The sequence below is a fragment of the Heterodontus francisci genome, chromosome 11, assembly GCF_036365525.1.
Source record: "Heterodontus francisci isolate sHetFra1 chromosome 11, sHetFra1.hap1, whole genome shotgun sequence".
Classification (NCBI taxonomy): Eukaryota; Metazoa; Chordata; class Chondrichthyes; order Heterodontiformes; family Heterodontidae; genus Heterodontus; species Heterodontus francisci.
In genome coordinates, this window is record NC_090381.1 from 86,411,853 (window position 1) to 86,435,914 (window position 24,062).

General features: G+C 42.1%; 1 protein-coding gene across 8 annotated transcripts in view; it reads right to left on the minus strand.

Annotated features, from left to right (window-relative positions):
* The window catches only part of tnk2b (tyrosine kinase, non-receptor, 2b), a 308,398-nt gene that overhangs the window by 29,948 nt on the left and 254,388 nt on the right, over positions 1-24,062 (minus strand). For 7 of the 8 annotated variants that reach the window (XM_068042395.1, XM_068042396.1, XM_068042398.1 and 4 more), the window contains 3 exons: positions 19,495-19,689; positions 14,919-15,010; positions 5,474-6,924 (listed from right to left, as the gene is read on the minus strand). In XM_068042395.1, the coding sequence (XP_067898496.1) occupies positions 5,474-6,924; positions 14,919-15,010; positions 19,495-19,689 (1,738 nt within the window). Of the gene's footprint in view, positions 1-4,101; positions 4,542-5,473; positions 6,925-14,918; positions 15,011-19,494; positions 19,690-24,062 lie in introns of those variants that run through there. The other variant, XM_068042401.1, reaches the window with a different exon arrangement.

Consider the following 24,062-nt stretch of genomic DNA (forward strand, 5'->3'; position numbering starts at 1 on the left):
CAGACCTGGGGACTTGTCCACCTTAATGCCTTTTAGAATACCCAACACTTCCTCCCTCCTTATGCCGACTTGACCTAGAGTAATCAAACATCTGTCCCTAAGCTCAACATCCGTCATGTCCCTCTCCTTGGTGAATACCGAAGCAAAGTACTCGTTTAGAATCTCACCCATTTTCTCTGACTCCACGCATAATTTTCCTCCTTTGTCCTTGAGTGGGCCAATCCTTTCTCTAGTTACCCTCTTGCTCCTTATATATGAATAAAAGGCTTTGGGATTTTCCTTAACCCTGTTTGCTAAAGATATTTCATGAACCCTTTTAGCCCTCTTAATTCCTCGTTTCAGATTGGTCCTCCATTCTCGATATTCTTCCAAAGCTTCGTCTTTCTTCAGCCGCCTAGACCTCCCTGTGTCTGCGTGGATTTCCTCCGGGTGCTCCGGTTTCCTCCCACATGCCAAAGACTTTCAGGTTGATAGGTAAATTGGCCATTAGCAATTGCCCCTAGTATAGGTAGGTGGTAGGGAAATATAGGGACAGGTGGGGATGTGGTAGGAATATGGAATTAGTGCAGGATTAGTATAAATGGGTGGTTGATGGTCGGCACAGACTCGGTGGGCCGAAGGGCCTGTTTCAGTGCTGTATCTCTAAACTAAACCTTATGTATGCTTCCTTTTTCCTCTTAGCTAGTTTCACAATTTCACCTGTCATCCATGGTTCCCTAATCTTGCCATTTCTATCCCTCATTTTCACAGGAACATGCCTCTCCTGCACGCTAATCAACCTCTCTTTAAAAGCCTCCCACATATCAAATGTGGATTTATCTTCAAACAGCTGCTCCCAATCTACATTCCCCAGCTCCTGCCGAATTTTGGTATAGTTGTTCTTCCCCCAATTTAGCACTCTTCCTTTAGGACCACTCTCGTCTTTGTCCATGAGTATTCTAAAACTTACGGAATTGTGATCACTATTCCCAAAGTAGTCCCCTACTGAAACTTCAAACACCTGGCTGGGCTCATTCCCTAACACCAGGTCCAGTATGGCCCCTTCCCAAGTTGGACTATTTACATACTGCTCTCGAAAACCCTCCTGGATGCTCCTTACAAATTCTGCTCCATCTAGACCTCTAACACTAAGTGAATCCCAGTCAATGTTGGGAAAATTAAAATCTCCTATCACCACCACCCTGTTGCTCCTACATCTTTCCATAATCTGTTTACATATTTGTACCTCTATCTCACGCTCGCTGTTGGGAGGCCTGTAGTACAGCCCCAACATTGTTACCGCACCCTTCCCATTTCTGAGGCATGTGGCAATCAAGATGCCCTCAGATGAACTGGCATTCCACTCCAACAAATGTACAGCTGGTATGCAACCATTGAAAGATCATCAGGCACATTTGTGCAAGATACCCAGGGAGCTGCCATGAAGCCTTCATGTTGTGCCAGTCAAATCACCCACAGATATTTGCACCTCCAAGCAGTGTCAACAGATGGCTCCTTAAGAGACGAGTGCTCCCCTTTCAGGACATGGCTAAGGACACCTGTGAGGAGCCATACCATTGATGCAAAGGAAAGGTACAACCAAAGCCACATGAACACAACAGCTGTCATTGAGCAAGCCATCGGTATGTTGAAGATGCAATTCAGGTGCCTGGACAGATCTGGGGGCACCCTTCAGCATGCACCAACAGGAGTTTCCAGAATGACAGTGGTGTGCTGCGTCTTGCACAACAAAGTGCAGCAGCAAGGACTGGAGCTGCAGGAGGAGGAAGGTGATGACTGTTCTGCACCTTTGTAGCAGGAGGAGCTATAAAAGACGGAGGAGCCCGATGTGGCGAGGGAACCTAAAGCCACTCACTTAGTTGCCAGGGATGGCCTGATTCAGGCATGTCTCAGCTAAGCTGAGGCAGTGCAGCCATCTGGCACACGAATTCAGAACCCACTTTGCACCCCAGCACAAAGCAGTCACACAAAAAACAATTCATCCCTCTCACTAACACCCATTGCTCGTCTTTTACTCGTCATACCTTTTTTCACAAGGCTGAAGATCACTTGACAGGCAACAATGGGGAGGAAGAGACAATGGAGCTTTGAAATAAAGTTTATAGTTGATAAACATTGAACAGAAAGATGACAATGGTAAACACCCAAGTGAGTACCCTTGTGCAAATTCTCTCTCTTCCTTTTCCTATTACTTCTACATGTTACAACCCCAGTGGCTTCATCGGAGCTGGAGGAAGGCTGCCCATTTCCCTGCTTGAATAGCTGAGATGCTCTTAGCTGATGTTTTCTAGCTTTTGGAGCCTGTAAGGGCTCTGCCATAGACTGCTCCACTTGCACTTGTGCAGGGGATAGACTTGGCCATTGGGACAGGAACCAACCTGTGGGGCTCTGACTGAGGTTGGGGAGATTGGGAGAGATGGGTGAGGTGTCAGGAACAGAAGTGCTTTCAGCAGAATCTCCACTTCATTGTGCCCTGTCTTCATCTTCCCTCTCATGGCCCATCAGCTCTACCCTGCTAATCAAGAGCTGGAGAACACGGTGCTGCACTTCAGTGAGGCATTAGCAGAATGACCAATGTGAGGCTTTCCTCAATCTATTTAAACTGACAGACTAAGCGTGCAGGCCGTTGGGAAAGGCCAGCATGCATTCAGTTGCCTGCTACATCTGATGCTCCATGCAGGTGGCCACTCTTTCCATGGAGGTAGAAATCAGTGCAAAGGCCTAAAATATCATGGCACTCATGCTAGAAACAGACTCCTCCAATCTCTCGCCAATCATGTGCAACGCCTCTAGAAAGGCTGACAGAATCTCACATTTTCTGCTGCTGCCCCAAAATTGTCTTCATCAAAGGCCCCCGAAGCTCAGCAGCTGCATCCAACTAAGTAGAACTTGGAGGGTCTCGCACCCTCCAATGGGGACTCTCCACTGTTATTCCTGTCTCCAACACTTGATTCTGCTCACTTGTGATGTGTACTTCATCATGTGACAATCCAACTACATGGCTTGTCGGGGCCACTGAGGTGTGAGTATTTAAGCTGGTGGAGGATGCGTATGAGTCGTGTGATGGCGCTTCCTCAGAGTGTGACCTTCTCTGAGGAACCTTCATCCTCCTCTGCACCAGCTCCTGAGGGACACTTGTAGGACCCGTGGGAGATGAAAGACATGAATTAGAACTGACAAGGTGAGAGGGTTCTAAGTCATCATTCTGCAGATCATCATATTTCAGTGGCTGCTGACACAAGTTAACATGTGTGTGGGTTGTTTGCCATGTGGCTGTGCTATATTTAATTAGGTCAGCATGTAGCTGGAAACCCCCATCCCGCCATCACCGATGGCCAGGCATTGAGTCCTGGATTATCTCCAGCACGTCCTCCCCTGCAGATGTCTATGTGACAATGACTAGAGAGCTACTGATGCACAACGCTACAACTGAGGCCATGAGAGAGAACAGGCCAGGACCCTCATCCCCACCACTCACATGACGTCAGACAACCAGACCGGATTTCGCATGCACGACATTAGCTGTCATAAGCATGAGCAACAACAATGTAGTTTTATAAGCAATCTTTATATTACTGTTACAAAATATAACTGCAAGATCGGATTTTCACACTGGTGGGGCTGAAAACAAAGAAGAACCAACTGAATGCGGAGCCCAACATGAGACTGAAGCTCTCCAGCTTGGAACCAGACATCACCTCAGTGGTGTCTCATCAAAAGCAGCATCATTCTTCCCATTAATTCTGATTAGTATTTTTTTTACAGTGGCAAGCGAAAGCATGTGAGGTAGGACCAGTAGGTGATCCGCGGGCTCTTTTCCCCCCGTCTAAGTGGTCCGCGGATGAAAAAGTTTGAGAAGCACTGTTTTAAGAGGATGAAAGGACATCATGTGTGGAGGGTTGGGTGTGACATTCTAATAAGATGAGGGCGAGTGTCAGTGTTGGCTGATCAGAAGTGGAAGTGAGGAGGTGCTTCATGAGAGAGGTATGGGTGCACCTGCAAGGTTTGTTAATCTAAGGAGTGATGTGCAAGGGGAGGTTGGGGAAGCAGAGCGAGGGTGTTTTTACTTGAATGTTGCATGCCACTCACCTTTCCTGCCCTGATCAGGTCATTAAACCTCTTGCAGCACTGTATGCAAGAGCGAGGCACCACACTCCTGCTGCTGACTCAGCAACCTCCAGCCATGCCTGCTTGTTCTCTGTGGCAGGCTTCTTCCTCCCATTCATACGGAAAAGGATATCTGTGCAGGCCCTTATAGCAAGCCGTACGATATTCAGGAACGCATCCGAGAATTGTGATGCAGCTTTTGCATGTTGACACTCCATCTCTCAAGTTGCTGACCTTGTTTTGGCCCTTCAAAAATGTTTCCATTCTGACCCTCGCAGGGTCCCTCCTTTAAATAGTGGAGCTGAAGCATAATTCTGTGGGTCATCCTCACACCCACCCATGCTAACTGGTCAAGAAAACTGGAAGTCAGATGCAAATGCCGTGGCCGAGTTATGGGTCCTCAACGTGAAGCCGGCCTCCCCCGCTGAGCAGATCTGGCAGTTAAGATTCAGCCAATGAGTCCAGGTTAGCAGGGCACAGTGTGAAATACATAGGGATTAGCAAACTGCAGATCAATGGCAATTAGAAGATTATGTCTGCAGACATTATTTGGATTAAGATCATCAGGTACAACATATGAGGCAGCAACAGTGGAGACAGAAACAAGGGTTAGCATTTCAGGTCAGAGACTTTTTGCCAGACTAACAAAAGGTCATCGACCTGAAACATTAACCCTATATTTCTTTCTCCACAGCTGCTGTCTGATCTGCTGAGTGTTTTCAGTATTTTCTGCTCCAAATCGTTGGGAATTTACCTGAGTGGTGATGTTAGGCTTTCTAGTTGTATAGCCCATTTGCAAGCACGAGGTGTGAGCATTAAATCAGAAACTGTTCACTGTGCTCCTTAAATGTCAAGGAGATTTTAAAATGCCATTATAACAAGAGCTGTCTATCATAATCAGGGACTTCTGCAGGCAGATGGAGGAGGGGCCATGATCCAGAGCTCGATACTGTCAAAACGTTAAATTTACAGATCACTTTTATACAGTTGATTTGTAACTGTGTTCCTAGTAGCAGCTGATGGCAGAAAGCAAGTTCCACTACACTAATACACATTGTTAGCAAATTTTTGGGCTTCAGGTCTAGGCCCCATACAAGGGAACCCCAACTGGAAAAGTACATTTACATCATCTAAACAATAAACTGGGAGGAGATCCATTTCTACATTCAGCAAACATACCACAGCCAGTCAGACTGAGTAATTCAACACAGACTAAAATAAGGAAGATAAAAATGAACCTGGTTTTGTTTAGGTTTAAATCCATTTCAGCCACTCTGCATCATCTTGTACTAAAAACAATACTGATCTGCTGTAAATGCTCATTCTGTTCAGCATTTCACCAATAAATTTCCATTATACTACTTACAATTTTAATTTTGTCCGAAGGTGTAATACTGTCGGTCTTGCCACTTGAAATCTCAAAAGACATTTTTTGCAGACTATGAGAACTTTTCATTGTCGCAACACAGGGCCCGGAATTGCTATTGTTGGATGAAAAGTTGACTTTATACTCAGGATGTTGCACCATAGGCCTCACTGTTGCTGTGGTCACAGTTTTTTTGGAGCAGTGTTCATCCATATTTTCGGCCTCTTTGAAAAACTTCTCATATTTGTCCAAGTAAGATGGTCTCTCTGGAAGCAAATAATAATGGGTGCTGCTAACCTTCTTTCCGTCTTTTACTATTGGCAGGATGCAAGGTCCCTTTGTATTGTCCTTTCCTTGTGCTTGAATGACTTTGGGTGAGGCATATTTTGGGTCAGAGGCGAAGCTCTGTGTGGTTGGCATTAATTTGGGAGATGTTGAGAGGTATGCACCTACAGTTAATGTTGCCATTGAAGATGCAGTTGTCCTTTGTTGGGGAGAATTGACAGGAATTGCCTTCGGACTTGGAGTTCTTGAGGATGGCTGGGACAATGGATCCCTGGGAGGAATTTGTGGAGGCTTGTCCTCTTCACCTCCAGATGCAGGTGACATCTCGCCAGACCATCGGCCTAGCTCATTTCTCCTTAAAGGCCGAGGAGGAATGGGAATCCGTGGTGGGATCTGAGGTCTATCATCAGAAACAGTTGGAGATACACTTGCTGACAAGATGGGACTTGGTGTAGAGGCTGGTGTTGAAATAACAGGGACATTAAGTCTTTTCATGCATTCTTGTTGAAGTTCTTCAAATATTTCAGCTGACTGAGAGAAGCTGGTCTGTTTCATCTGCCTAGGTGGTAGAAACAAATTATCCTCCACTTTGAGCTTTCCTTTGCCATCTGTGTCGTGCACAAATGCATAATTTGTTTCTCCTGCTTCCCTACTTCTTGGCAACTGAACAGTTCCATATTTTGATAATTCACCAATTAATCCAGTATCTAGACTATTAATGGAGGAGACTTCAAAATCGGCTTCATCCTGAGCAACATCATCATAGGCTGGAGGTGGAGGCAGGGGTTTAGAATCCCAGTCAACAATAGGGACAGGGTGCAGAGGTCTGGGCAAAGTTCGGGTTGGACTTTGAGGTGGTGTCTTGTCCAGTAGCGAATAAGAATCCAATACTAGCTTGGCCAGTGTAGGAATTGTGTTCTCCAGTACTGGGGATGGAGTCTGGCTTGTCTGTTCATCTCCAAAGTCAATTAGAGTCACCTCGTTATTTGTAAGACCTGAAGATTTACTACAGTCTGATTGCTTCTCACCAAACTTTGTGGCAAAAACACGAGCAGCAGGTTTGTTGAGCTTTAAAGACTTCATTGGGCCCTGTATCTTCAGACTGAGCTTTTTCGGAGGTAATGAGACTGCAGCTTCCTCCTCAATCACAGGGTCATAGACAGGCTCTGAAATATATGTAAGAACACAATTATGTACCTCAGAATTCAGAAATTAAATGTTTTTAGAAAGGTCACGACAGTCCATTCCTTTAGAGCATTTACCCTGTCATTATCGTTGTGCAATATTTTTGTTATAAACATGCACTGGAGCAGAATTTATCATGATGTATTATTTGGAATATTATGAATGTTTTACTTTTACCACAGAAATTTAGACAGCAGGAGGCCATTCAGCCTTCTATGCTGGTTCTTTACTGATGCAGTCCAGAACTATTTCACTGTCCTGCTCTCTTCCCACAGCCCTCTACCTTCCGCTGCTTCAAACATTAATCACATTTTCCCAGAAAAGATGCAGTAATCTCAGCCTCAACCACTTCCTTTAGCAGAGCATTCAACAACCTACTGCATTAAGACATTTTCCCTACAATTTTAAATTGATACTCATCACATACTCCCCAAAACAGAGGAAACAGTCTTTCCCTATCATCGCCGTTCCTAATTTTAAAAAACCTCAACAAAATCGTTTCTCGCGTATTTCTACTTCATGGCAATAGTCTCAGATCTCAAGTCTCTCCTCATAACTAATGTTTCCTACTCCGATATCTTCCTGGTGAATCTACCCTGTACATTCTCTAGAGCTGTAATGACCTTTCTATAATTGTGTGCCCAAAAAGTCATACCACACTCCAGTCTCACAATGCTTTGCACAGCTATTTTTATATGACTTTGATATTCCTGTACTCTAAGCCCCTTATTTATAAAATCCAAAATTCTGCTGTTTTTTTGTTATGCTTTATCTATCGCATTTGTAATGAATTATGGATTTGTAACCCTAGCTCTCTGTTTATTCACATTCTTCAGCATCTTTCCATTGAACATGTATTCCCATCCCATTAACCTCCCTTTGTCTTGAAGTTAACTCCTCTATTAAGACCGTAAATGGAGGCAATGCTATGATTCAGTTATGTGCAGAGCTATGAGTAGGAGGAGGAGGATAGTATTCATGTAGTGCCTGAAGTATTGTCCACCATAAATGTACTGATTTAATTACTTTTTCTGCATTACTTTTGTTTTTATTTTCCATAAGAACTAGTATTTTTATTCCTTTATGCACACAGAATGTCCTAAAGCATTTCATAGCAAAGAATTACTTTGACCTGCAGTCACTATTCTTATATAAGCAAGCACAGCAGTCAATTTGCATGCAACAAGGTCCAACAAACAAAAGAAAGGTGACCACGTAATCTGTTTATTTTTGGTCATGTTGGTTGAGGCATAAATATTGGCCACAACATTGGCAGAATTCAGCTGCTCTTCTTCAAATAGTTCCATGGGATCTTTTATATCCACTTAAACAGGCAGGAGTCTTTGATTTAAGTTCTCATCTGAAAAACAATGCTGTACCTTCAACAATACAGCACCCCCACAGTTCTCTACTGAAATGCCTGCCCAGAGAGCAGCTTGAAGCCACAAACTTCTAACACAAAAACAGTGCTACTAAGCCCACCTGATACTTAATGTTTTTAAGTTAAGTTTCACTGGTTTTTAAATGAAGCATTACAGCCACATTTTTGGAAATAAACTTTCAGCTTTTCTAATTTCCAACATTCAGTGAGACAATCTTTCAATGATAGTTGGAATGGACTGACGAGAAACTACTTGTGATGGCAAGATCTTGTGGGTTAGCATCCTTGAATAATAAAATAAAAATATTTGCTCTATGATATATGAAATTAATATAAACGTGAATAGCGTGCATAGCATTTAGCTTCCAGAATGTATTGTTGGTGCACTTTTCAAGCTGAACTCTGGTAAGTGACAAAAGTAATGCAACATCCAGGTTAAATCTGTACTTAGCATATTTTACTGTTATATGTTATGAATCATGTGAAATCTCACTTCCAGCTAGTAGACATCAACTGCCAGTTAATAAACTAAAGACCAATATCGGTTTAGTTACTTCAACATCGGAAAGTGTTTTCTACAAAACAGATTAAATGACTAATGTAATGTAGATTACCATGTCTGTATTGGTTGATAAAGATAAGCTGATGAATGAACTTATTCACAACTAGGAGATGGGAAGTGGGGGGGGCACACAAAATGGTGCCATTTAGCGGTGTGCCCGATGTCGTCTTTGCCCCCTGCTATTCCATCTGTGGTGGGGAAGGCCGAGGACTTATAGACAGCCTCCTGCCTCCATTATGATTTTACTGGAGTGGGAGGGGCTTGTTGCCACATGGAGGCACCGCCCACCGACAGAGGGCTGATGCCTGCCAACAGGATCCCCATCACCACGATAAAAATCACAGAATGTTGCTCTCTTACAGTCAGCCGAAATGGTGAGTCAGAAGCTGCTGTCATCTGGACCAGAAATTAAAAGATTGACACAAAATGTAACTCTAAGGAGTGAATTGTTTATAGTCATTTATTCTGACTTATCTAAAGAAAATGCAAAAATTAAAGCTATTCTAAATTCAGTATAACACCCCTTTAAATATTTAATCCATTTGCTTTTAATAGAGTTTAAGAAAATCAATCAATTTGGGGAATAAGCTGAAAAACTTTGTTTTCCCTCTTACAGCAAACTCAAGCAATTGATGCGTCAGTGTCTTTCTCTAGTCTTCCCAGTTCATTCACAGTGGAATGCCATAAAAAGAGACTGCCGTGTTTGTCATTGTAGCATGCAGTGACAGGTTATGATATGAACAGAGATACTGTGGGTGACTGCAAATTAAATGGTCAATAAATTGTTTTGGCTTTATTTAAAGATACAAGAAAACACATGCATTTATAAAACATGCAGGAAATAGCAGAGAGATGGTTAACAGAACTGAAAAAAGACCAGAAAACCTGCACAGAAATTTCCTTCAATTGAGACACTCAAGAACTGTCTGAGATTACAAGTGCATAACAGGGACAAAGAAATGGATTGAAGGCCAGAGGTGATAACACTGAGCTTAACTTTGGTTAGATGGACAAAATATAACCTTAAGTAGATTTCATATATAGAAATAAGCAGAAAGAAGTTCATTTTTCTGTGCCTACTGAGGCATTTTTGATTTCAATCCAATTCAAACAGCTACTATTCTGCACTGCAAGCCACCTTTCATTCTTCCAATCAAGAATGTCCAAAGACTAACGAAAGCCCATTTGTGAGAAGTGCTGTAGCCAATTATTGGAAACTTGATTCTATCAATGGATCACATACTTCACAACAGAATGTAATGGTGGAACTAACAATGTTGTGGAAAAACAGATTTTTGGTGTTGGAGGATGCAATATACTCCTGCTATAAACAATAAAAGTGTATATTACATTTGGACAGGCATGAGAATATCAAACACTTCAAGGTAAGGAATAGATAGTGATTCACTCCTTATCTTCTTCCAACCTCAGAACCACATGCCATTGCTGATCAAGACTGCCAAATTAGGGACAGTTTTATTATGAGCCTCTGTCCAATGGGTTAAAACTCCTCTCAAATTCATTTCATGTAGGGTCCTTGCAGCTAGCAGACAGATGAGACATTGATCTCAACAGTTCAAGCTGAATTTTAACTTAGATTACTGAGTAGAAAGGCCAGTGTCTAACCCACTGGCCTACACAATCCCATAAATTTTGCATTATACGTATATAACATAGTGTTGGGTATTGTTCACTTGGTCTTATGAAGGTTTGTTTCATGGCAGTAGCAAGTTTAAGAGGCATTTCTCAAGAATTTTTCTTAAATTGATCTCACGTTTTATTTGCCTCTCCTAAAGCACTGCTTGATTAGTTTGGTGGATCAATAGCATACATGGTTGCACCATGTCTCAATGGAATGGACTTGATGGAGTGGATGCTATCCAAGCCCTTCTCCCTATATGGTCAGATAATTAAAGCAAAGGAAGAACTTGCATTTATTTGGGTCTTTAACATTCTCAAAGTCCCAAACCATTTCAGTCTATGAATTACTTTGCAGGTGTAGACACTGGTGTTAAGTAGATAAACGGAGCAGCAAATTCATGCACAAGGTCGCAAAAACAGAAAATGATATAAGTGGCCAGTTAATCTGTTTTGATGGTGCTAGTAGTTATGTTGCCCAGGACATCAAGAGAACTTCACTACTCTTATTCAAATAGTACGCTACTCTTCCCCTAATTGTTCCATGGAATCTCTTGTGTATACCTGAACAGGCAAACAGGACTTTGGTTGAACATTTCATTTGAAAGAAAGCAGACAATGCAGCACTCCCTGCAATGGTGTATCTGCCTAAATTGTGTGCTCAAGTTTTGCCCTGAAGTCACCATCCCCAGCTCGGGATAAGAGTGGTACCACTGACCAAAGCTGGCACAAGTAATATACTATAAGGAAAAAGCGCACTTATGTCACTAACTTTAATGTCATATGATAGGATTCTTGTGTTATACTCAATTTATGAGTTCAGGTTGCTCCCATCGTTATCAGTGCTGGAGCTGTAACTAGCAGTACTTTATCAAATTGCTTGTAGATCAAAACTTCCTTGTCCAGATACAATCTAAGTTTTGGAAAGTCAAAATCCATAATTGTACTGGTGAGTTTTCCACAGTTACAAGGGGGCACAAATATTTCACACATTATGCCTTATAGAAATACTAGTTAAAAAAAATCTATAGGATAGACAGTGACATCAGGTAAGAATAAGGTGTAAGGGCAAAATATAAATGAAACAAATATTAATAAGTATGCAAGGATTTAACAGCATTGTGTTATCGCAACAAAACTGTAATATGTTCCACAATGCAGAACCTCTGGGTCTAGCTTGTCAGCTCTGATTGCCAAAGTATTTCTAAAACACTTTGGCAATTGAGATTGAATATTAATGGAATAGAGTAGAGGAGACATGAAAGGGAATTACTGCTTCACTAATCTCTATCTATACAAGTGTTCCATTAAGTTCCTCACATTTCAACACAATGAAATGGCCAGACTGAGTTCAAGTGTAACTAAACTGATAAATGAGCTCAATAGTATTGTCTGTTCAACACAGAGTGTCTCAACCTCAGTTCTGTGCAGATCTCCCATCACACAGCAAACTCATGCCTCCAAAGTGGTGGTACATCACAAAATACCTTTGAAAAGAGGGGCTAAAATGGAACAGAGTGGACAGGAACACCTTTTAAACTGGAGAAAACGCCGTAACTTACTCTTGCCAAAGATGGTCGGCTGAGGAGGACGTGGAGGAGGCTCCTCTGCAAATGTTATGAGACAGCACAGGAAGAAAAGGCCAAAGTCATTAGCACAATCACACCACAGTGCACAAATAGACAATGTGCATAGCACACATCATTTAACCTTTAAAGAACCATCTGCTGGACACTTATTAAGGAAGAATTAGCAGTAACCTGCATAGTGTGATGTCTTTCAAAACTAGCTTCCTATATCAGGGACAAGAAGTTCAGATTTCAACTGTAACTATCTTTACCTTTATTAATCCTGTTTGCCCCAACTGGATGCCAGTTTTTGGCTAAGATATCCTATACACACTGCTCAGCAGTGGAGCTTTCCCTCTGGAACAGAAACACACTTTCCACCAACCACAGAAAGACATGGCTCAAATCTCTTTGGCTATATGGTCTAAAGATGCACAAACCCAAACACACACATGCACTCACACACAGCAGATAGTGAGAGACAGATTCTGTTTGGGAAGGAAATGCAATACTGTACTAATGTGCCTCCTGACTTGCTATAGTCATGTGGCCTCTGCCCTGAGGCACTCACTGCAGGCCTCCATCAGAAAGGAGTTCAATAAAGACATAGTTCAAGCAAGATTGTTGTCCTGTGAGCTCGTAACAGATTATAAATAGATTAATAAAGCAACAGACTTAGACCTTCCCCTCACACCGCAACTCTGCATTTGCTAGTGAGTGTCGAAACAGTTCACCATCCACACCCATCAATTACTCTTGTAAACTTCGTCATCTTACACGCAGACCACAAAGAGTAACACCTTATGTAAACAAATTATCTCATGTAAGTGAAAATGGGAGCCTTACCTCATCCTTAACTCACTAACTTTCCAAGCAGCAGTTGGTATATTGCTGGTTATGGAGAAGTTCACTGTCATGAATTAAAGGCGCTGTGACATTCATCTAATGGTCACCACTTTAGTCCTCATAAACTACATTGTACATGTAATCTGTCAGTTTTCTCAAAGTTATGTTCACATTTAAGGGTTAATGACTGTGTTTCACTCAAAGAGCTCAGTACGTATCAAATAATTTTGTATTTCAATCCCTGTACCTAACTTTGTAAAAACATACATAACATATACTGTAATGCAATTACGTCCAACTGTGTAACAGCCCCGACAACCAATTTTTTCTGCAGCACCTGTGGAAGAGTCTGTCACTCTAGTATTGGCCTTTATAGCCACTCCAGGCGCTGCTCCACAAACCACTGACCACCTCCATGCGCTTACCCATTGTCTCCCAAGACAAGGAGGCCAAAGAAGAAGAATGCAATTACGTCCACAGTGGCAATACAAGTATTCATGATTATTGTTAGTGCATAAAATTACATTCTGAAGGTGAATAGATGAGTAAGTTCTACATGACTATTAATGTTTAAAGCAGAATGACAGTATACTTTCATTGTAAGTACTCTTACTTCTCCATTTATTTAAGTAAACAAGTTCAAATAGTGTTTTATTCTTCTGGAGACTTTATATATCTATTTCTTCAGTATCACCACCATTTCAGTTCCCCAAACTTATTAGGGAGAGAGAACTGATGCCCGGTATAATCCTATTAGTAAGTAACTCAAACTATTCATCTTCACCTTGGAGGTTTCCGACACTATAGATCTTGACTCTTCATCCCAGTTTTCTCAAAGATTCTTCCTGATTCTGTAGCATATCAAAACTTAAAAATCTCAGTACCATTTGAGGACACAGTAAGGACTGTCATTTCACAGTGTACACTCAACAGGCTCTCTAAGGCTGGTATTTTATGGGCCACCCAAGGTGAGGGTGGGCACAGAGTATCGCAACAGGTTCCAGGGGGTGAGATAAGCCAATGATGGCCTTTCTGCCCAGAAACCAACTGAGGCCCTTAAGCAGCCTATTAACGACCAATTAAGGGCCTGATCCCACCTCCACTGGGATCTTACCAGCAACGGGGGTGGGGGTGGGGCCTCCACCATGCGGGGAAGACGCCTTGCAACACGGGGCGCCCTCCCTTTGGGCTTGGGTAGGGGGCCCTCCTCAATGAACAATTTCTGGCCCACGGAGGATCTTCACCAGGAACTACTTTACCCAGTGGGACCTTCCTCCCCTGGACTTCACGACCCCAACCCCAACGCCAGGGCCTTCCGGAGTGACCCCGGCGACCCCACCTCACCTGCCTCCTGTCCGGGGTTCCAGCCCTGGGCCTGAGTTTGAGGCCTCTGCAGTACCAGCAGTGGCCACCACTCCCGGTGACACTGCTAATACAACTGAGCTGCCGGCCCTCTGATTGGCCGACAACTCATGCAGGCGGGATTCCCATCTTTAAAGGGATGGGGATTCCGTCTCGTGAATCTTTAATTGAAAAACACCAGAGGATCGCTCGGGGGTGGGAGGGGGGGGCCACGAAAATGCAGAGGCGGGGATCCCCCCACCTTTTCAGCCCAGTTCCGAAGCCCCACCTCCTACACAAAATCCAGCCTCAAGTTTGTGATCACTAATGTAAAAGGATGGTACAACAAAATGGCTGAACTAAAGGGCAGGATAGAACGTCTGCATTTTTTAATGCAACAGCTCAAATTGTATTTACTAAAGCTGTAATCTTAACATTTTCTAAGAATACATTATTGAACTAAGGATCAGATTGGCAAATTTTGATTATCTGCGTTAAATGCAGGTAGATGTTGTATTTAATCAGGTACAAGAGCTATTGCAGATTGAAATATTGAAAATGTAAGAACTAGATAAAGCAGAGAAAGCAAAACTTGCACAAAGCATGAGATTGGGATTTTTCTTGACTTGGAGTTCTTACTTTTTGATCTTCCTGGTAGTTGGGTTGGCCTGGTCAGCTTCATATCAAGTCCAAGGACATCTGGAGGATCCATGGGATTTCCCAGGTACAATCTGTGAGAAGACAAACCATAAAATGTGGACAGTTTATAACACCACTGGAATCAAAACAGATTAGCATTGACTTACAGTGAAACAAAGCATCAATTGAGCAAGACGTGGGTATTAGTATGGTTCCAGATGTTAGGGGTATACTTGTTCCATTTATAGTTGTTTAGATTGAGCCTCGACAAGAATAGGAAGTACCAATGTCAGCAACTTGTTATTTCAGTTTGATTAATAAGCAACTGCTGTAAGGCTTTCCTGGTATTTATCTAGCTGGGGCATGTATATTATAAGTGCAGCTGATCTAAGATTACTGCTGCAAAAAAGGTCACCAATGAAAAAGTTTCTCTACAATGTAATACAAGGAGTGGCACAAAATAGAAACACAGGAACGTACAGGACTGAAAAAGACCATTGTAGTCTGACTGGCTGCTCCCAGTGTCTAGGAAACAGGATATCCCGCATTATACTGCTAGGGTCTTTAGCGTGTAATTTTTTTCTTTTTTAACTGAATTTAAGAAAACTGTACTTGAAAAGTTTGAGCTGGCTCTTTCAGCAGCTAAGCCGATCAATAATTCCAATATCTGGCTAGACAGGGGAGGGTGGATGGTGTTTCTGTATATGCTGCAAACAGAAAAGACAAGCACATCATGGAGCTCTGCTGTTGAGTCATAAACAGTGGAGACTTGAAAGGATATGGTGGACAATTGGTTTAGCCATCCACTGCCAGCTCTGGCTGGATCACATAGAACACCATCAGGTCCTTCTCACGTCGGGTAAAACTGCTCACTTTTCCAGGATCATCCTGGAGTACAAAGATAACATAAGAACGAGGAGCAGGAGTAGGCAATTCAGCCCCTCAAGCCTGCTCCGCCATTCAATACGATCATGGCTGATCTCATCTCGGCCTCAACTCCACTTTCTTGCCCGTTCTCCATAACCCTTCAAACCATTACTAATTAAAACTCTGTCTATCTCCTCCTTATATTTATTCAATGTCCCGGCATCCACCGCACTCTGGGGTAGTGAATTCCACAGACCCACAACCCTTTGAGAGAAGTAATTTCTCCGCATCTCTGTTTTAAATCTGCTATGCCTTATCCTAAAACTATGACCTCTCGTTCCAGATTGCCCCACCAGAGGAACATCCTCTCTATGTTTGTTTTGTCAATCCCTTTAATCACCTTATATACCTCAATTAGAGATCCTCTCATTCTTCTAAACTCTAGAGAGTAAAGGCGTAAACTGTTCAATCTCTCTTCATAAGACAAACCCCTCATCTCTGGAATCAATCTAGTGAACCTCCTCTGAACTGCCTCCAATGCAACTACATCCCTCCTCAAGTAAGGGGACCAAAACTGTATGCAATACTCCAGACGCGGTCTCACCAATGCCTTGTACAGTTGCACCACCACTTCCCTACTTTTATACTCTGTTCCTTTAGCAATAAATGCCAAAATTCCATTTGCCTTCCTTATTACCTGCTGCACCTGCATACTAGTTTTCTGGGATTCATGCACGAGGACACCTAGATCCCCCTGCACCGAAGCACTCTGAAGTTTCTCTCCATTTAGATAATAATTTGTCTTTCTATTCTTCCGACTAAAATGGGCAACCTCACACTTATCTAAGTTAAACTTCATCTGCCAAATTTTGGCCCATTCACCTAACCTATCTATATCCACTTGTAAATTTCTTATTTCTTTATTACAACTTACTATCTCACCTATTTTAGAGTCATCTGCAAATTTGGCTATAGTACCTTCTATCATTGCATCCAAGTCATTAATATAGATTGTAAATAGTTGGGGCCCGAGGACCGAACCCTTTGGCACCCCACTAGTTACATCTTGCCAACCAGAAAAGGACCCATTTATCCTAACTCTCTGTTTTCTGTTGGTTAGTCAAACCTCTATCCAAGCTAATAAATTGCCCCTAATCCCATGTGATCTTACCTTGTATATTAACCTTTTGTGCGGCACCTTATCAAATGCATTCTGGAAGTCCAGATATACTACATCTACAGGATCCCCACTATCCACTTTACTTGTTACATCTTTGAAGAACTCCAGCAAATTAGTCAAACACGATTTACCCTTCATAAAACCATGCTGACTCTGACTCTGATGGATTGCGTTTTGACTTTCTAAATGTCCTGTTATTACTTCCTTAATAATGGATTCTAATAATTTCCCAACAACAGATGTTAAACTAACTGGTCTATAGTTTCCTACTTTCTGCGTCCCTCCCTTTTTGAATAAGGATGTTATATTAGCATTTTTCCAATCCCCTGGAACCTTTCCCGCATCCAGGGTATTTTGGAATATTATAACCACGGTTTCTTTACTGCAAACCGTGTTCTTAAACCCTTCTCCCCTGTCCACTCCACCCTCAGCTCCATCAACAAGTGCAAGGAGCTCATGATCGTTTTTGTCACTAAGATCAAGACCATCTGATCATCTGCTTCTGCCACACCCTCCCCTCCACTAGCCCACCTGGCCAAACTTCCTCTAACGTTACCACCAACACCCACCCTTGGCTATGAACTTGCATCTTTCTCGAGTTTTTCTCCTATCTTCCCTCATGCCCTCTCTGAGCTCATCTTGCCCATGAGACCCACCTCCTGCTCCCTCGACCTTATTCCCACTAAATCGCTGACGACCCAACTTCCCCCCTGGTCCCCATGTTAGCTGATATTGTTAACGGTTCTCCCTGCAGGTAGTCTCACTCTCCTTTAAATCTGCCCTTATCACCCTTTTCCTCAAAACAAACCCCTTGATCCCACCATCTTTGCAAACTACTGTCCCATCTCCAACCTCCCATTCCATTCCAAAGTCCTCGAATGTGTTGTTGCCTCCCAAATCTGTGCTCATCTTTCTGGGAACTCCATGCTTGAATCCGTCCAATCAGGTTTCTGCCCCTGCCACAGTACCGATACAGCTATCAAAGTCACAAATGACATCCTACGTGACTGTGACACAGGCAAACTTTGCATCTTCGTCCTTCCTGACCTGTCTGCAGCTTTTGACACAGTTGACCACACTATCCTCCTCCAATGCCTCTCCACCATTGTACAGCTGGGCAGGAATCCTCTCATCTTATCTATCTAATCGTATCCAGAGTGTCGCTTGCAATGGCTTCTCTTCCTGCTCCCACACCAATCACTTTGGTGTCCCTCAAGGATCAATCCTTGGCACCATCCTATTTCTCATCTACCTGCTGCCTCTCAGTGACATCATTCAAAAGCACTGTATTATTTTTCACACAAGTGCTCACAACACCCAGCTCTACTTCACCACCGCCTCTCTCACCTCCTCCACTTTTGCTAAATTATCAGACTGCTTATCCGACATACAATACTGGATGACAGAAATTTCCTCCAATTAAATTCTGAGATATCTGTGCTCATCGTATTCTGGCATCTTGAGCATCCCCAATTTTTAATCGCTCCACCATTGATGGCTGCGCCTTCGATTGCCTCAGCCCAAAGCTCTGGAATTCCCTTCCAACACCTATCTGCCTCCCTATCTCACTTTGCTCCTTTAAGATACACCTTAAAACCTACCTCTTTGACCAAGCTTTCGGTCACCTGACCTAATCTCTTTATGTGGCTCAGTGTCATATTCTGTTTTATAACGCTCCTGTGAAGCGCCTTGGGATGTTTTATTTTATTAAAGGCACGACAGCAGTTGTTGCTGTGTAAACTATCAGCTTTATTCAATTTGTTCAGGTTTACCACTAGGGCATATTTACAAACTCAGTCATCTCACTAACGTATTAATCGTATCAGAAAATCAAAGTAAAAGATAGTTGCCTGGGCAGATTTCAGTATTTTAAAATTTCATTTTGAAGTATAATAATGATAGGTGATAGGTGTAATGTTGATTAATGACTGGCGACAAGAAAATATTTTGATAAATTTATGATTTGCCTGTAAGGTTTAGGAAGGCACAAGGATCAGTCTCTGAATATGGGAAGGCAAGGAATTCAATAAGAGAATTTCTCCTTCTGATCATTAATAAAACTGGAAGCACGCATAAACATATCCGTGATGACAGGATGTCTTCATTACTAAATGCCCCAGTCAAGTTGCTTGCTGAAACCCATTGTCCAAGTTTATACATGAAAAGTCATGAGCAAAATACCAGATGCTGCCAGCACCATAACTCAGCATTAGTCACTGCGTGCGAGAGAAAATAACGAGTGGGAGGCAGAACAAAGGAACAAGCAGTGTGTAATGATATAAATGCACGTTGTTTTTGTAAAGGCAATAAGGGAGGTCAGCAACTTAATGCTCAAGTATGGATTGTGTACACATCGTGAAAAACAGCACAATTAAACCCCCAAATATGGAGTATGTTTCGTAAGAATATTCTCCTAAGAATTAAAGTGGAAGTAAAACTGTGGGTTTTATGAATACCTATACTTAAACTGGGGTCTACAGTTCAGTTGAGTAAGGCGTATTCCAGCATATAATGAAAACTCCTACATACTCATCTATTTTGTCAGGAAAGCCCCAGCAATGCTCAAGTTTGGTGTCTCCGTGCCCCGTGTGAATAAAGCTGTTCTTGAGCGGATGACTGATGTCATGGGCTGAAAGGCCTGCGACGGATGTCACTGTGTTTCGTGGGAACTGTCCCACCTTCAGTGTGCGCTTGTTCTGACCTCTCCACCAATAATTTTCAGCCCTGCAAAAAGGGAGGTAAAAATGCTTATTAAAATTCTAAGACTTGGATACGATGGCTATTTAGGCAGACAGTGAACAGCCTATTTTGTTAGTAGTCTTATCTTTATGAAAATTCAATCTAATTAGCATATATGTTAAAATTTCTAGTTGTTAACAATGGTGAATGTACTGCCCAAGTTTCTAGGGTGGGAAGAGTATATTTGTGTTTATGTATGCCAAAATTAACAGTTATTAGTACTTAGTTAATATATTCTTTTTATAGACTCAATGGCACAGGAGGAGGCCAATTTTTATAATAAAAAAACATACCCTCCGAACTTCTCATTAACTGAGGTGATGGATTTTGAGATATTGATGAATGTGGAAACGTTTATGTTACGAGTGTACAACTCACACTCCAACAGGTTGTATTTTGTGAAAATTAAATGTGGCTTACAAATTGTTGTAATAAAAGCAGAAATTCCCATTAAAATCCTCTTCTCCCTGAATATGCAGTTGGTTGTTTAGTGTGAGTTGGGTGCTGAAATTTGCAGGATGTTCATCAAAATGTAGAAACATGAAAAAATTTGGGCCATTGTGTCCATGCCAGCTCTATGAGTTATCCAGCCTAATCCTACCTTCCAGCTCTTGGTCTGTAGTCCTGTAGGTTATGGCACTTCAAGTGCATATCCAAGTATTTTTGAAATGCGATGAGAGTTTCTGCCTCCATCACCCTCAAGCAAGTGAGTTTCAGACTCTTACCATTCTCTGGGTAAAAATAATTACTCATCTCCCCTCCAATCCTTCTACCAGTTACTTTAAATCTATGTTCCCTGGTTATTGACCTCTCTGCTAACAGAAATAGGTCCTTGCTATCAACTCTATCTATGCCCCTCATAATTTTCTACACCTCAATAAAATCTCCTCTCAGCTTTCTCTGTTCCGAAGAAAACAACCCCATCCTGTTCAATCTTTCCTCATAGCTAATATTCTCCATTTCTGGCAACATCCACATAAATCTCCTCTGTACCCTCACCAGTGGAATCACATCCTTCCTGTAACATGGGGACCAGAACGTCAGGTAGTACTCTAGCTGTGGTCTAACTAGTGTTTTCTAATGTTCTAGCATAATCTCCCTGCTCTTATATTCTATGCCTCATTCAATAAAGGAAAGTGTCCTGTACACCTTCTTAACCACCTTATCTACTCGTTCTACTACCTTCAGGTATCTGTGGACATACATTACAAGGCCCCATTGTTCCTCTACAGTTCATAGTATCCTGCCATTTATTGTGCATTCCCTTGACTCGCCCGTCCTCCCCAAACGCATTACCTTATGCTTCTCCGGATTGAGTTCTATTTGACACTTTTCTGCCCACCTGACCAGTCGATTGATACTTTTCTGCAGTCTACAGCTTTCTTCTTCACTATCAACCATATGGCCAATTTTCGTAGCATCTACAAACTTCTTAATCATTGTCACGACCGAAGTGGGTGGAGTGCACTGTCTTTCTCCAGTTCCACTTCTCCACAGGTCACAACATATATTTAAATGTTTACCCAGTTACCGATACGGCCAATTATATACACTACTTTTATTTCAGAATAAAATCCACTAACCAGGTTTCTTTAATAAACAAAATTATTAATTTATCATAAAACAAGATTTATCCAGTAAAGATGCAAAGTACTAACACAGATTGAAATATGAAAGTTCCCTTTTAAAATTAGCCACACACACACACACTGATTAAAGAAAAAATAAAGAAGTTTTCTCCACAGAGATCCTTTCACAAAAAGGACAAAAAAAATACTCTGGCCAAATACTTGTTAATTCTTAAAGGAGGAGGAGAAGATATGGAATGATATCGGCTGTCCCTTTATTCTGGTGTCCCAAATACAAATTGACGGTTGTCACTGGGATCTTTTTGGAGAAGTTCTCTTCAGGCAACGTCGAGGATTAATTTGGCAGGATTTCCAGGAGAAATGCAGCATCAGGCGTTTCAACTATCACACACTGGATTTTGCAGGGCTTCTGAGAGAGGTGGAGAAAAGATGAACTGACTGTTTCTCTCAGCAGGCTACAAACCCAACTGACTCAAAGCAATATTCCAAAACAAAACCAACTCTTGATCACCATAAATCTTGAATCACAGAATCATTACAGTGCCCATCGTCTCCACACTGCCTCTCTGAAGGAGCAATTCCCTCAGTTCCATTCCCCTGCCTTCTCCCCACAACCCTGCACATTCTTCCTTTTCATATAACTGTCTAATTCCCTTTTAAATGCTTCAGTTGAACCTGCCTCCACCACACTCTCAGGCAGAGCATTACAGACTTTAACCACTCGCTGCGTGAAAAAGTTTTTCCTCATGTCACTTTTGCTTCTCTTACCAAATACTTTAAATCTGTGCACTCTCATTCGCAATCCTTTCACGAGTGGGAACAGTTTCTCTCCATCTACTCTGTCCAGAACCCTCATGATTTTGAATACCTCTAACAAATCACCTCTCAGCCTTCTCTTCTCCAAGGCAAACAGTCCCAACATCTCCAATCTATCTTCATAACTGAAATTCCTCATCCCTGGAACCATTCTTGTGAACCTTTTCTGTACTTTCTCCAATGCGCTCATGTCTTTCCTAAAGTGCAGCGCCCAGAACTGGACGCAATACTCCAGCTGAGGCTGAACTAGTGTCTTATAAAAGTTCAACATAACTTCCTAGCTCTTGTACTCTATGCCCCTATTAATAAAGCCCAGGACACTGTGTGCTTTATCGACCGCTCTCTCAACCTGTCCTGCCATCTTCAATGACTTATGCACATATACACCCAGGACCCTCTGCTCCTGCACCCCCTTTAGAATTGTGCCCTTTATTTTTAGTTTTTAGTCTTAGAGATACAGCACTGAAACAGGCCCTTCGGCCCACCGAGTCTGTGCTGACCATTCTACATTGTCTCTCCATGCTCTTCCTACCAAAATGAATCACTTCACATTTCTCTGGATTGAACTTCATCTGCCACCTGTCTGCCCATTCCACCAACTTGCCTTTGTCCTTGTGAACTTCTACACTATCCTCCTCACAGTTCACATTTCTCCCAAGTTTCATATCATCTGCAAACTTTGAAATTGTGCCCAGTACACCATGCCACTTCTCTGTAAACGACTCCCCCTAGACACCAAGGCCTCTGTTGTTTATTTAGCTTAAGACATGTGACATCCAGTAAATGTTGTTTTTCAAAAGAAAGCTCAAGTCCTTCCAGTGACTTTTTTTTTCAAAAAGAAAAACAAAGTCAAGCATCTGTGGAATGACTTCAACCCCAAAGGAATCCATCTCCACAATCTTCAACCACAAGTCCTAGCACCGCAGCCTCACAGCTCCAGCAACCCGGGTTTGATTCTGGGTACTGCCTGTGTGGAGTTTGCAAGTTCTCCCTGTGACCGCGTGGGTTGCTGCCGGGTGCTCCGGTTTCCTCCCACAGCCAAAGACTTGCAGGTTAATAGGTAAATTGGCCATTGTAAATTGCCCCTAGTGTAGGTAGGTGGTAGGAGAATTGTGCGGATGCGGTAGGGAATATGGGATTAATATAGGATTAGTATAAAATGGGTTGGTTGATGGTCGGCACAGACTCGGTGGGATGAAGCGCCTGTTTCAGTGCTGTATCTCTAAATAAAAAAAAATAAAAATAAATTAAAAAAGCACTTTCATAATATCTCCATCCTTGGACAAATGAAATGCTATTTTTAAATGCGTTTCATTACAAAGTATGGAAAAAAAACAGATGAAAAATATTAAAACTCATTTACACATACATTCTCATTCACTCTTTACCTGCAACTAATACAGTTCTGATTTGTACCATCTTTGTATTCAGATAACTCAAAGCAAAGTTAAATTCCAGACAAAGCATCAGCAATTATATTGTTTTTCCCTGCAATGTGGATAATCTTTAAGTGATAGGACTGCAATAGCAAACTCCATCGAAATAGTTTGGCATTCTGGTTTTGAATTTTTCCACAAAGTCTAGGGGGTTATGATCTACCAGTGTCTCTCTGTAGTCGTGGCGGATATAGACTTCAAAATGTTTAAGAGCTAGTAGTAAACTCAGGGCTTTTTTTCACTGTTGAGTATCTCTTTTGGTGCCAATTTAGCTTTTTGGAAAGCCTATGTCTGATTCATCATCTTGCAACAGGACTGCACCTACCCCCAGGTCATTAGCATCAATTGCTACCTTGAAGGGCTTAGTGAAATTTGGGACAGCCAAATTGATCAAAATGGCTATCAGCCTCTCAAAAGATTCTTTGCGCTCTCCTGATCACACTACTTTGGCTTTCTTTTTTTGTAACAAATCCGTCAGTTATAGTACTAAAATTTGCTACAAACTTGCGGTAGAAAC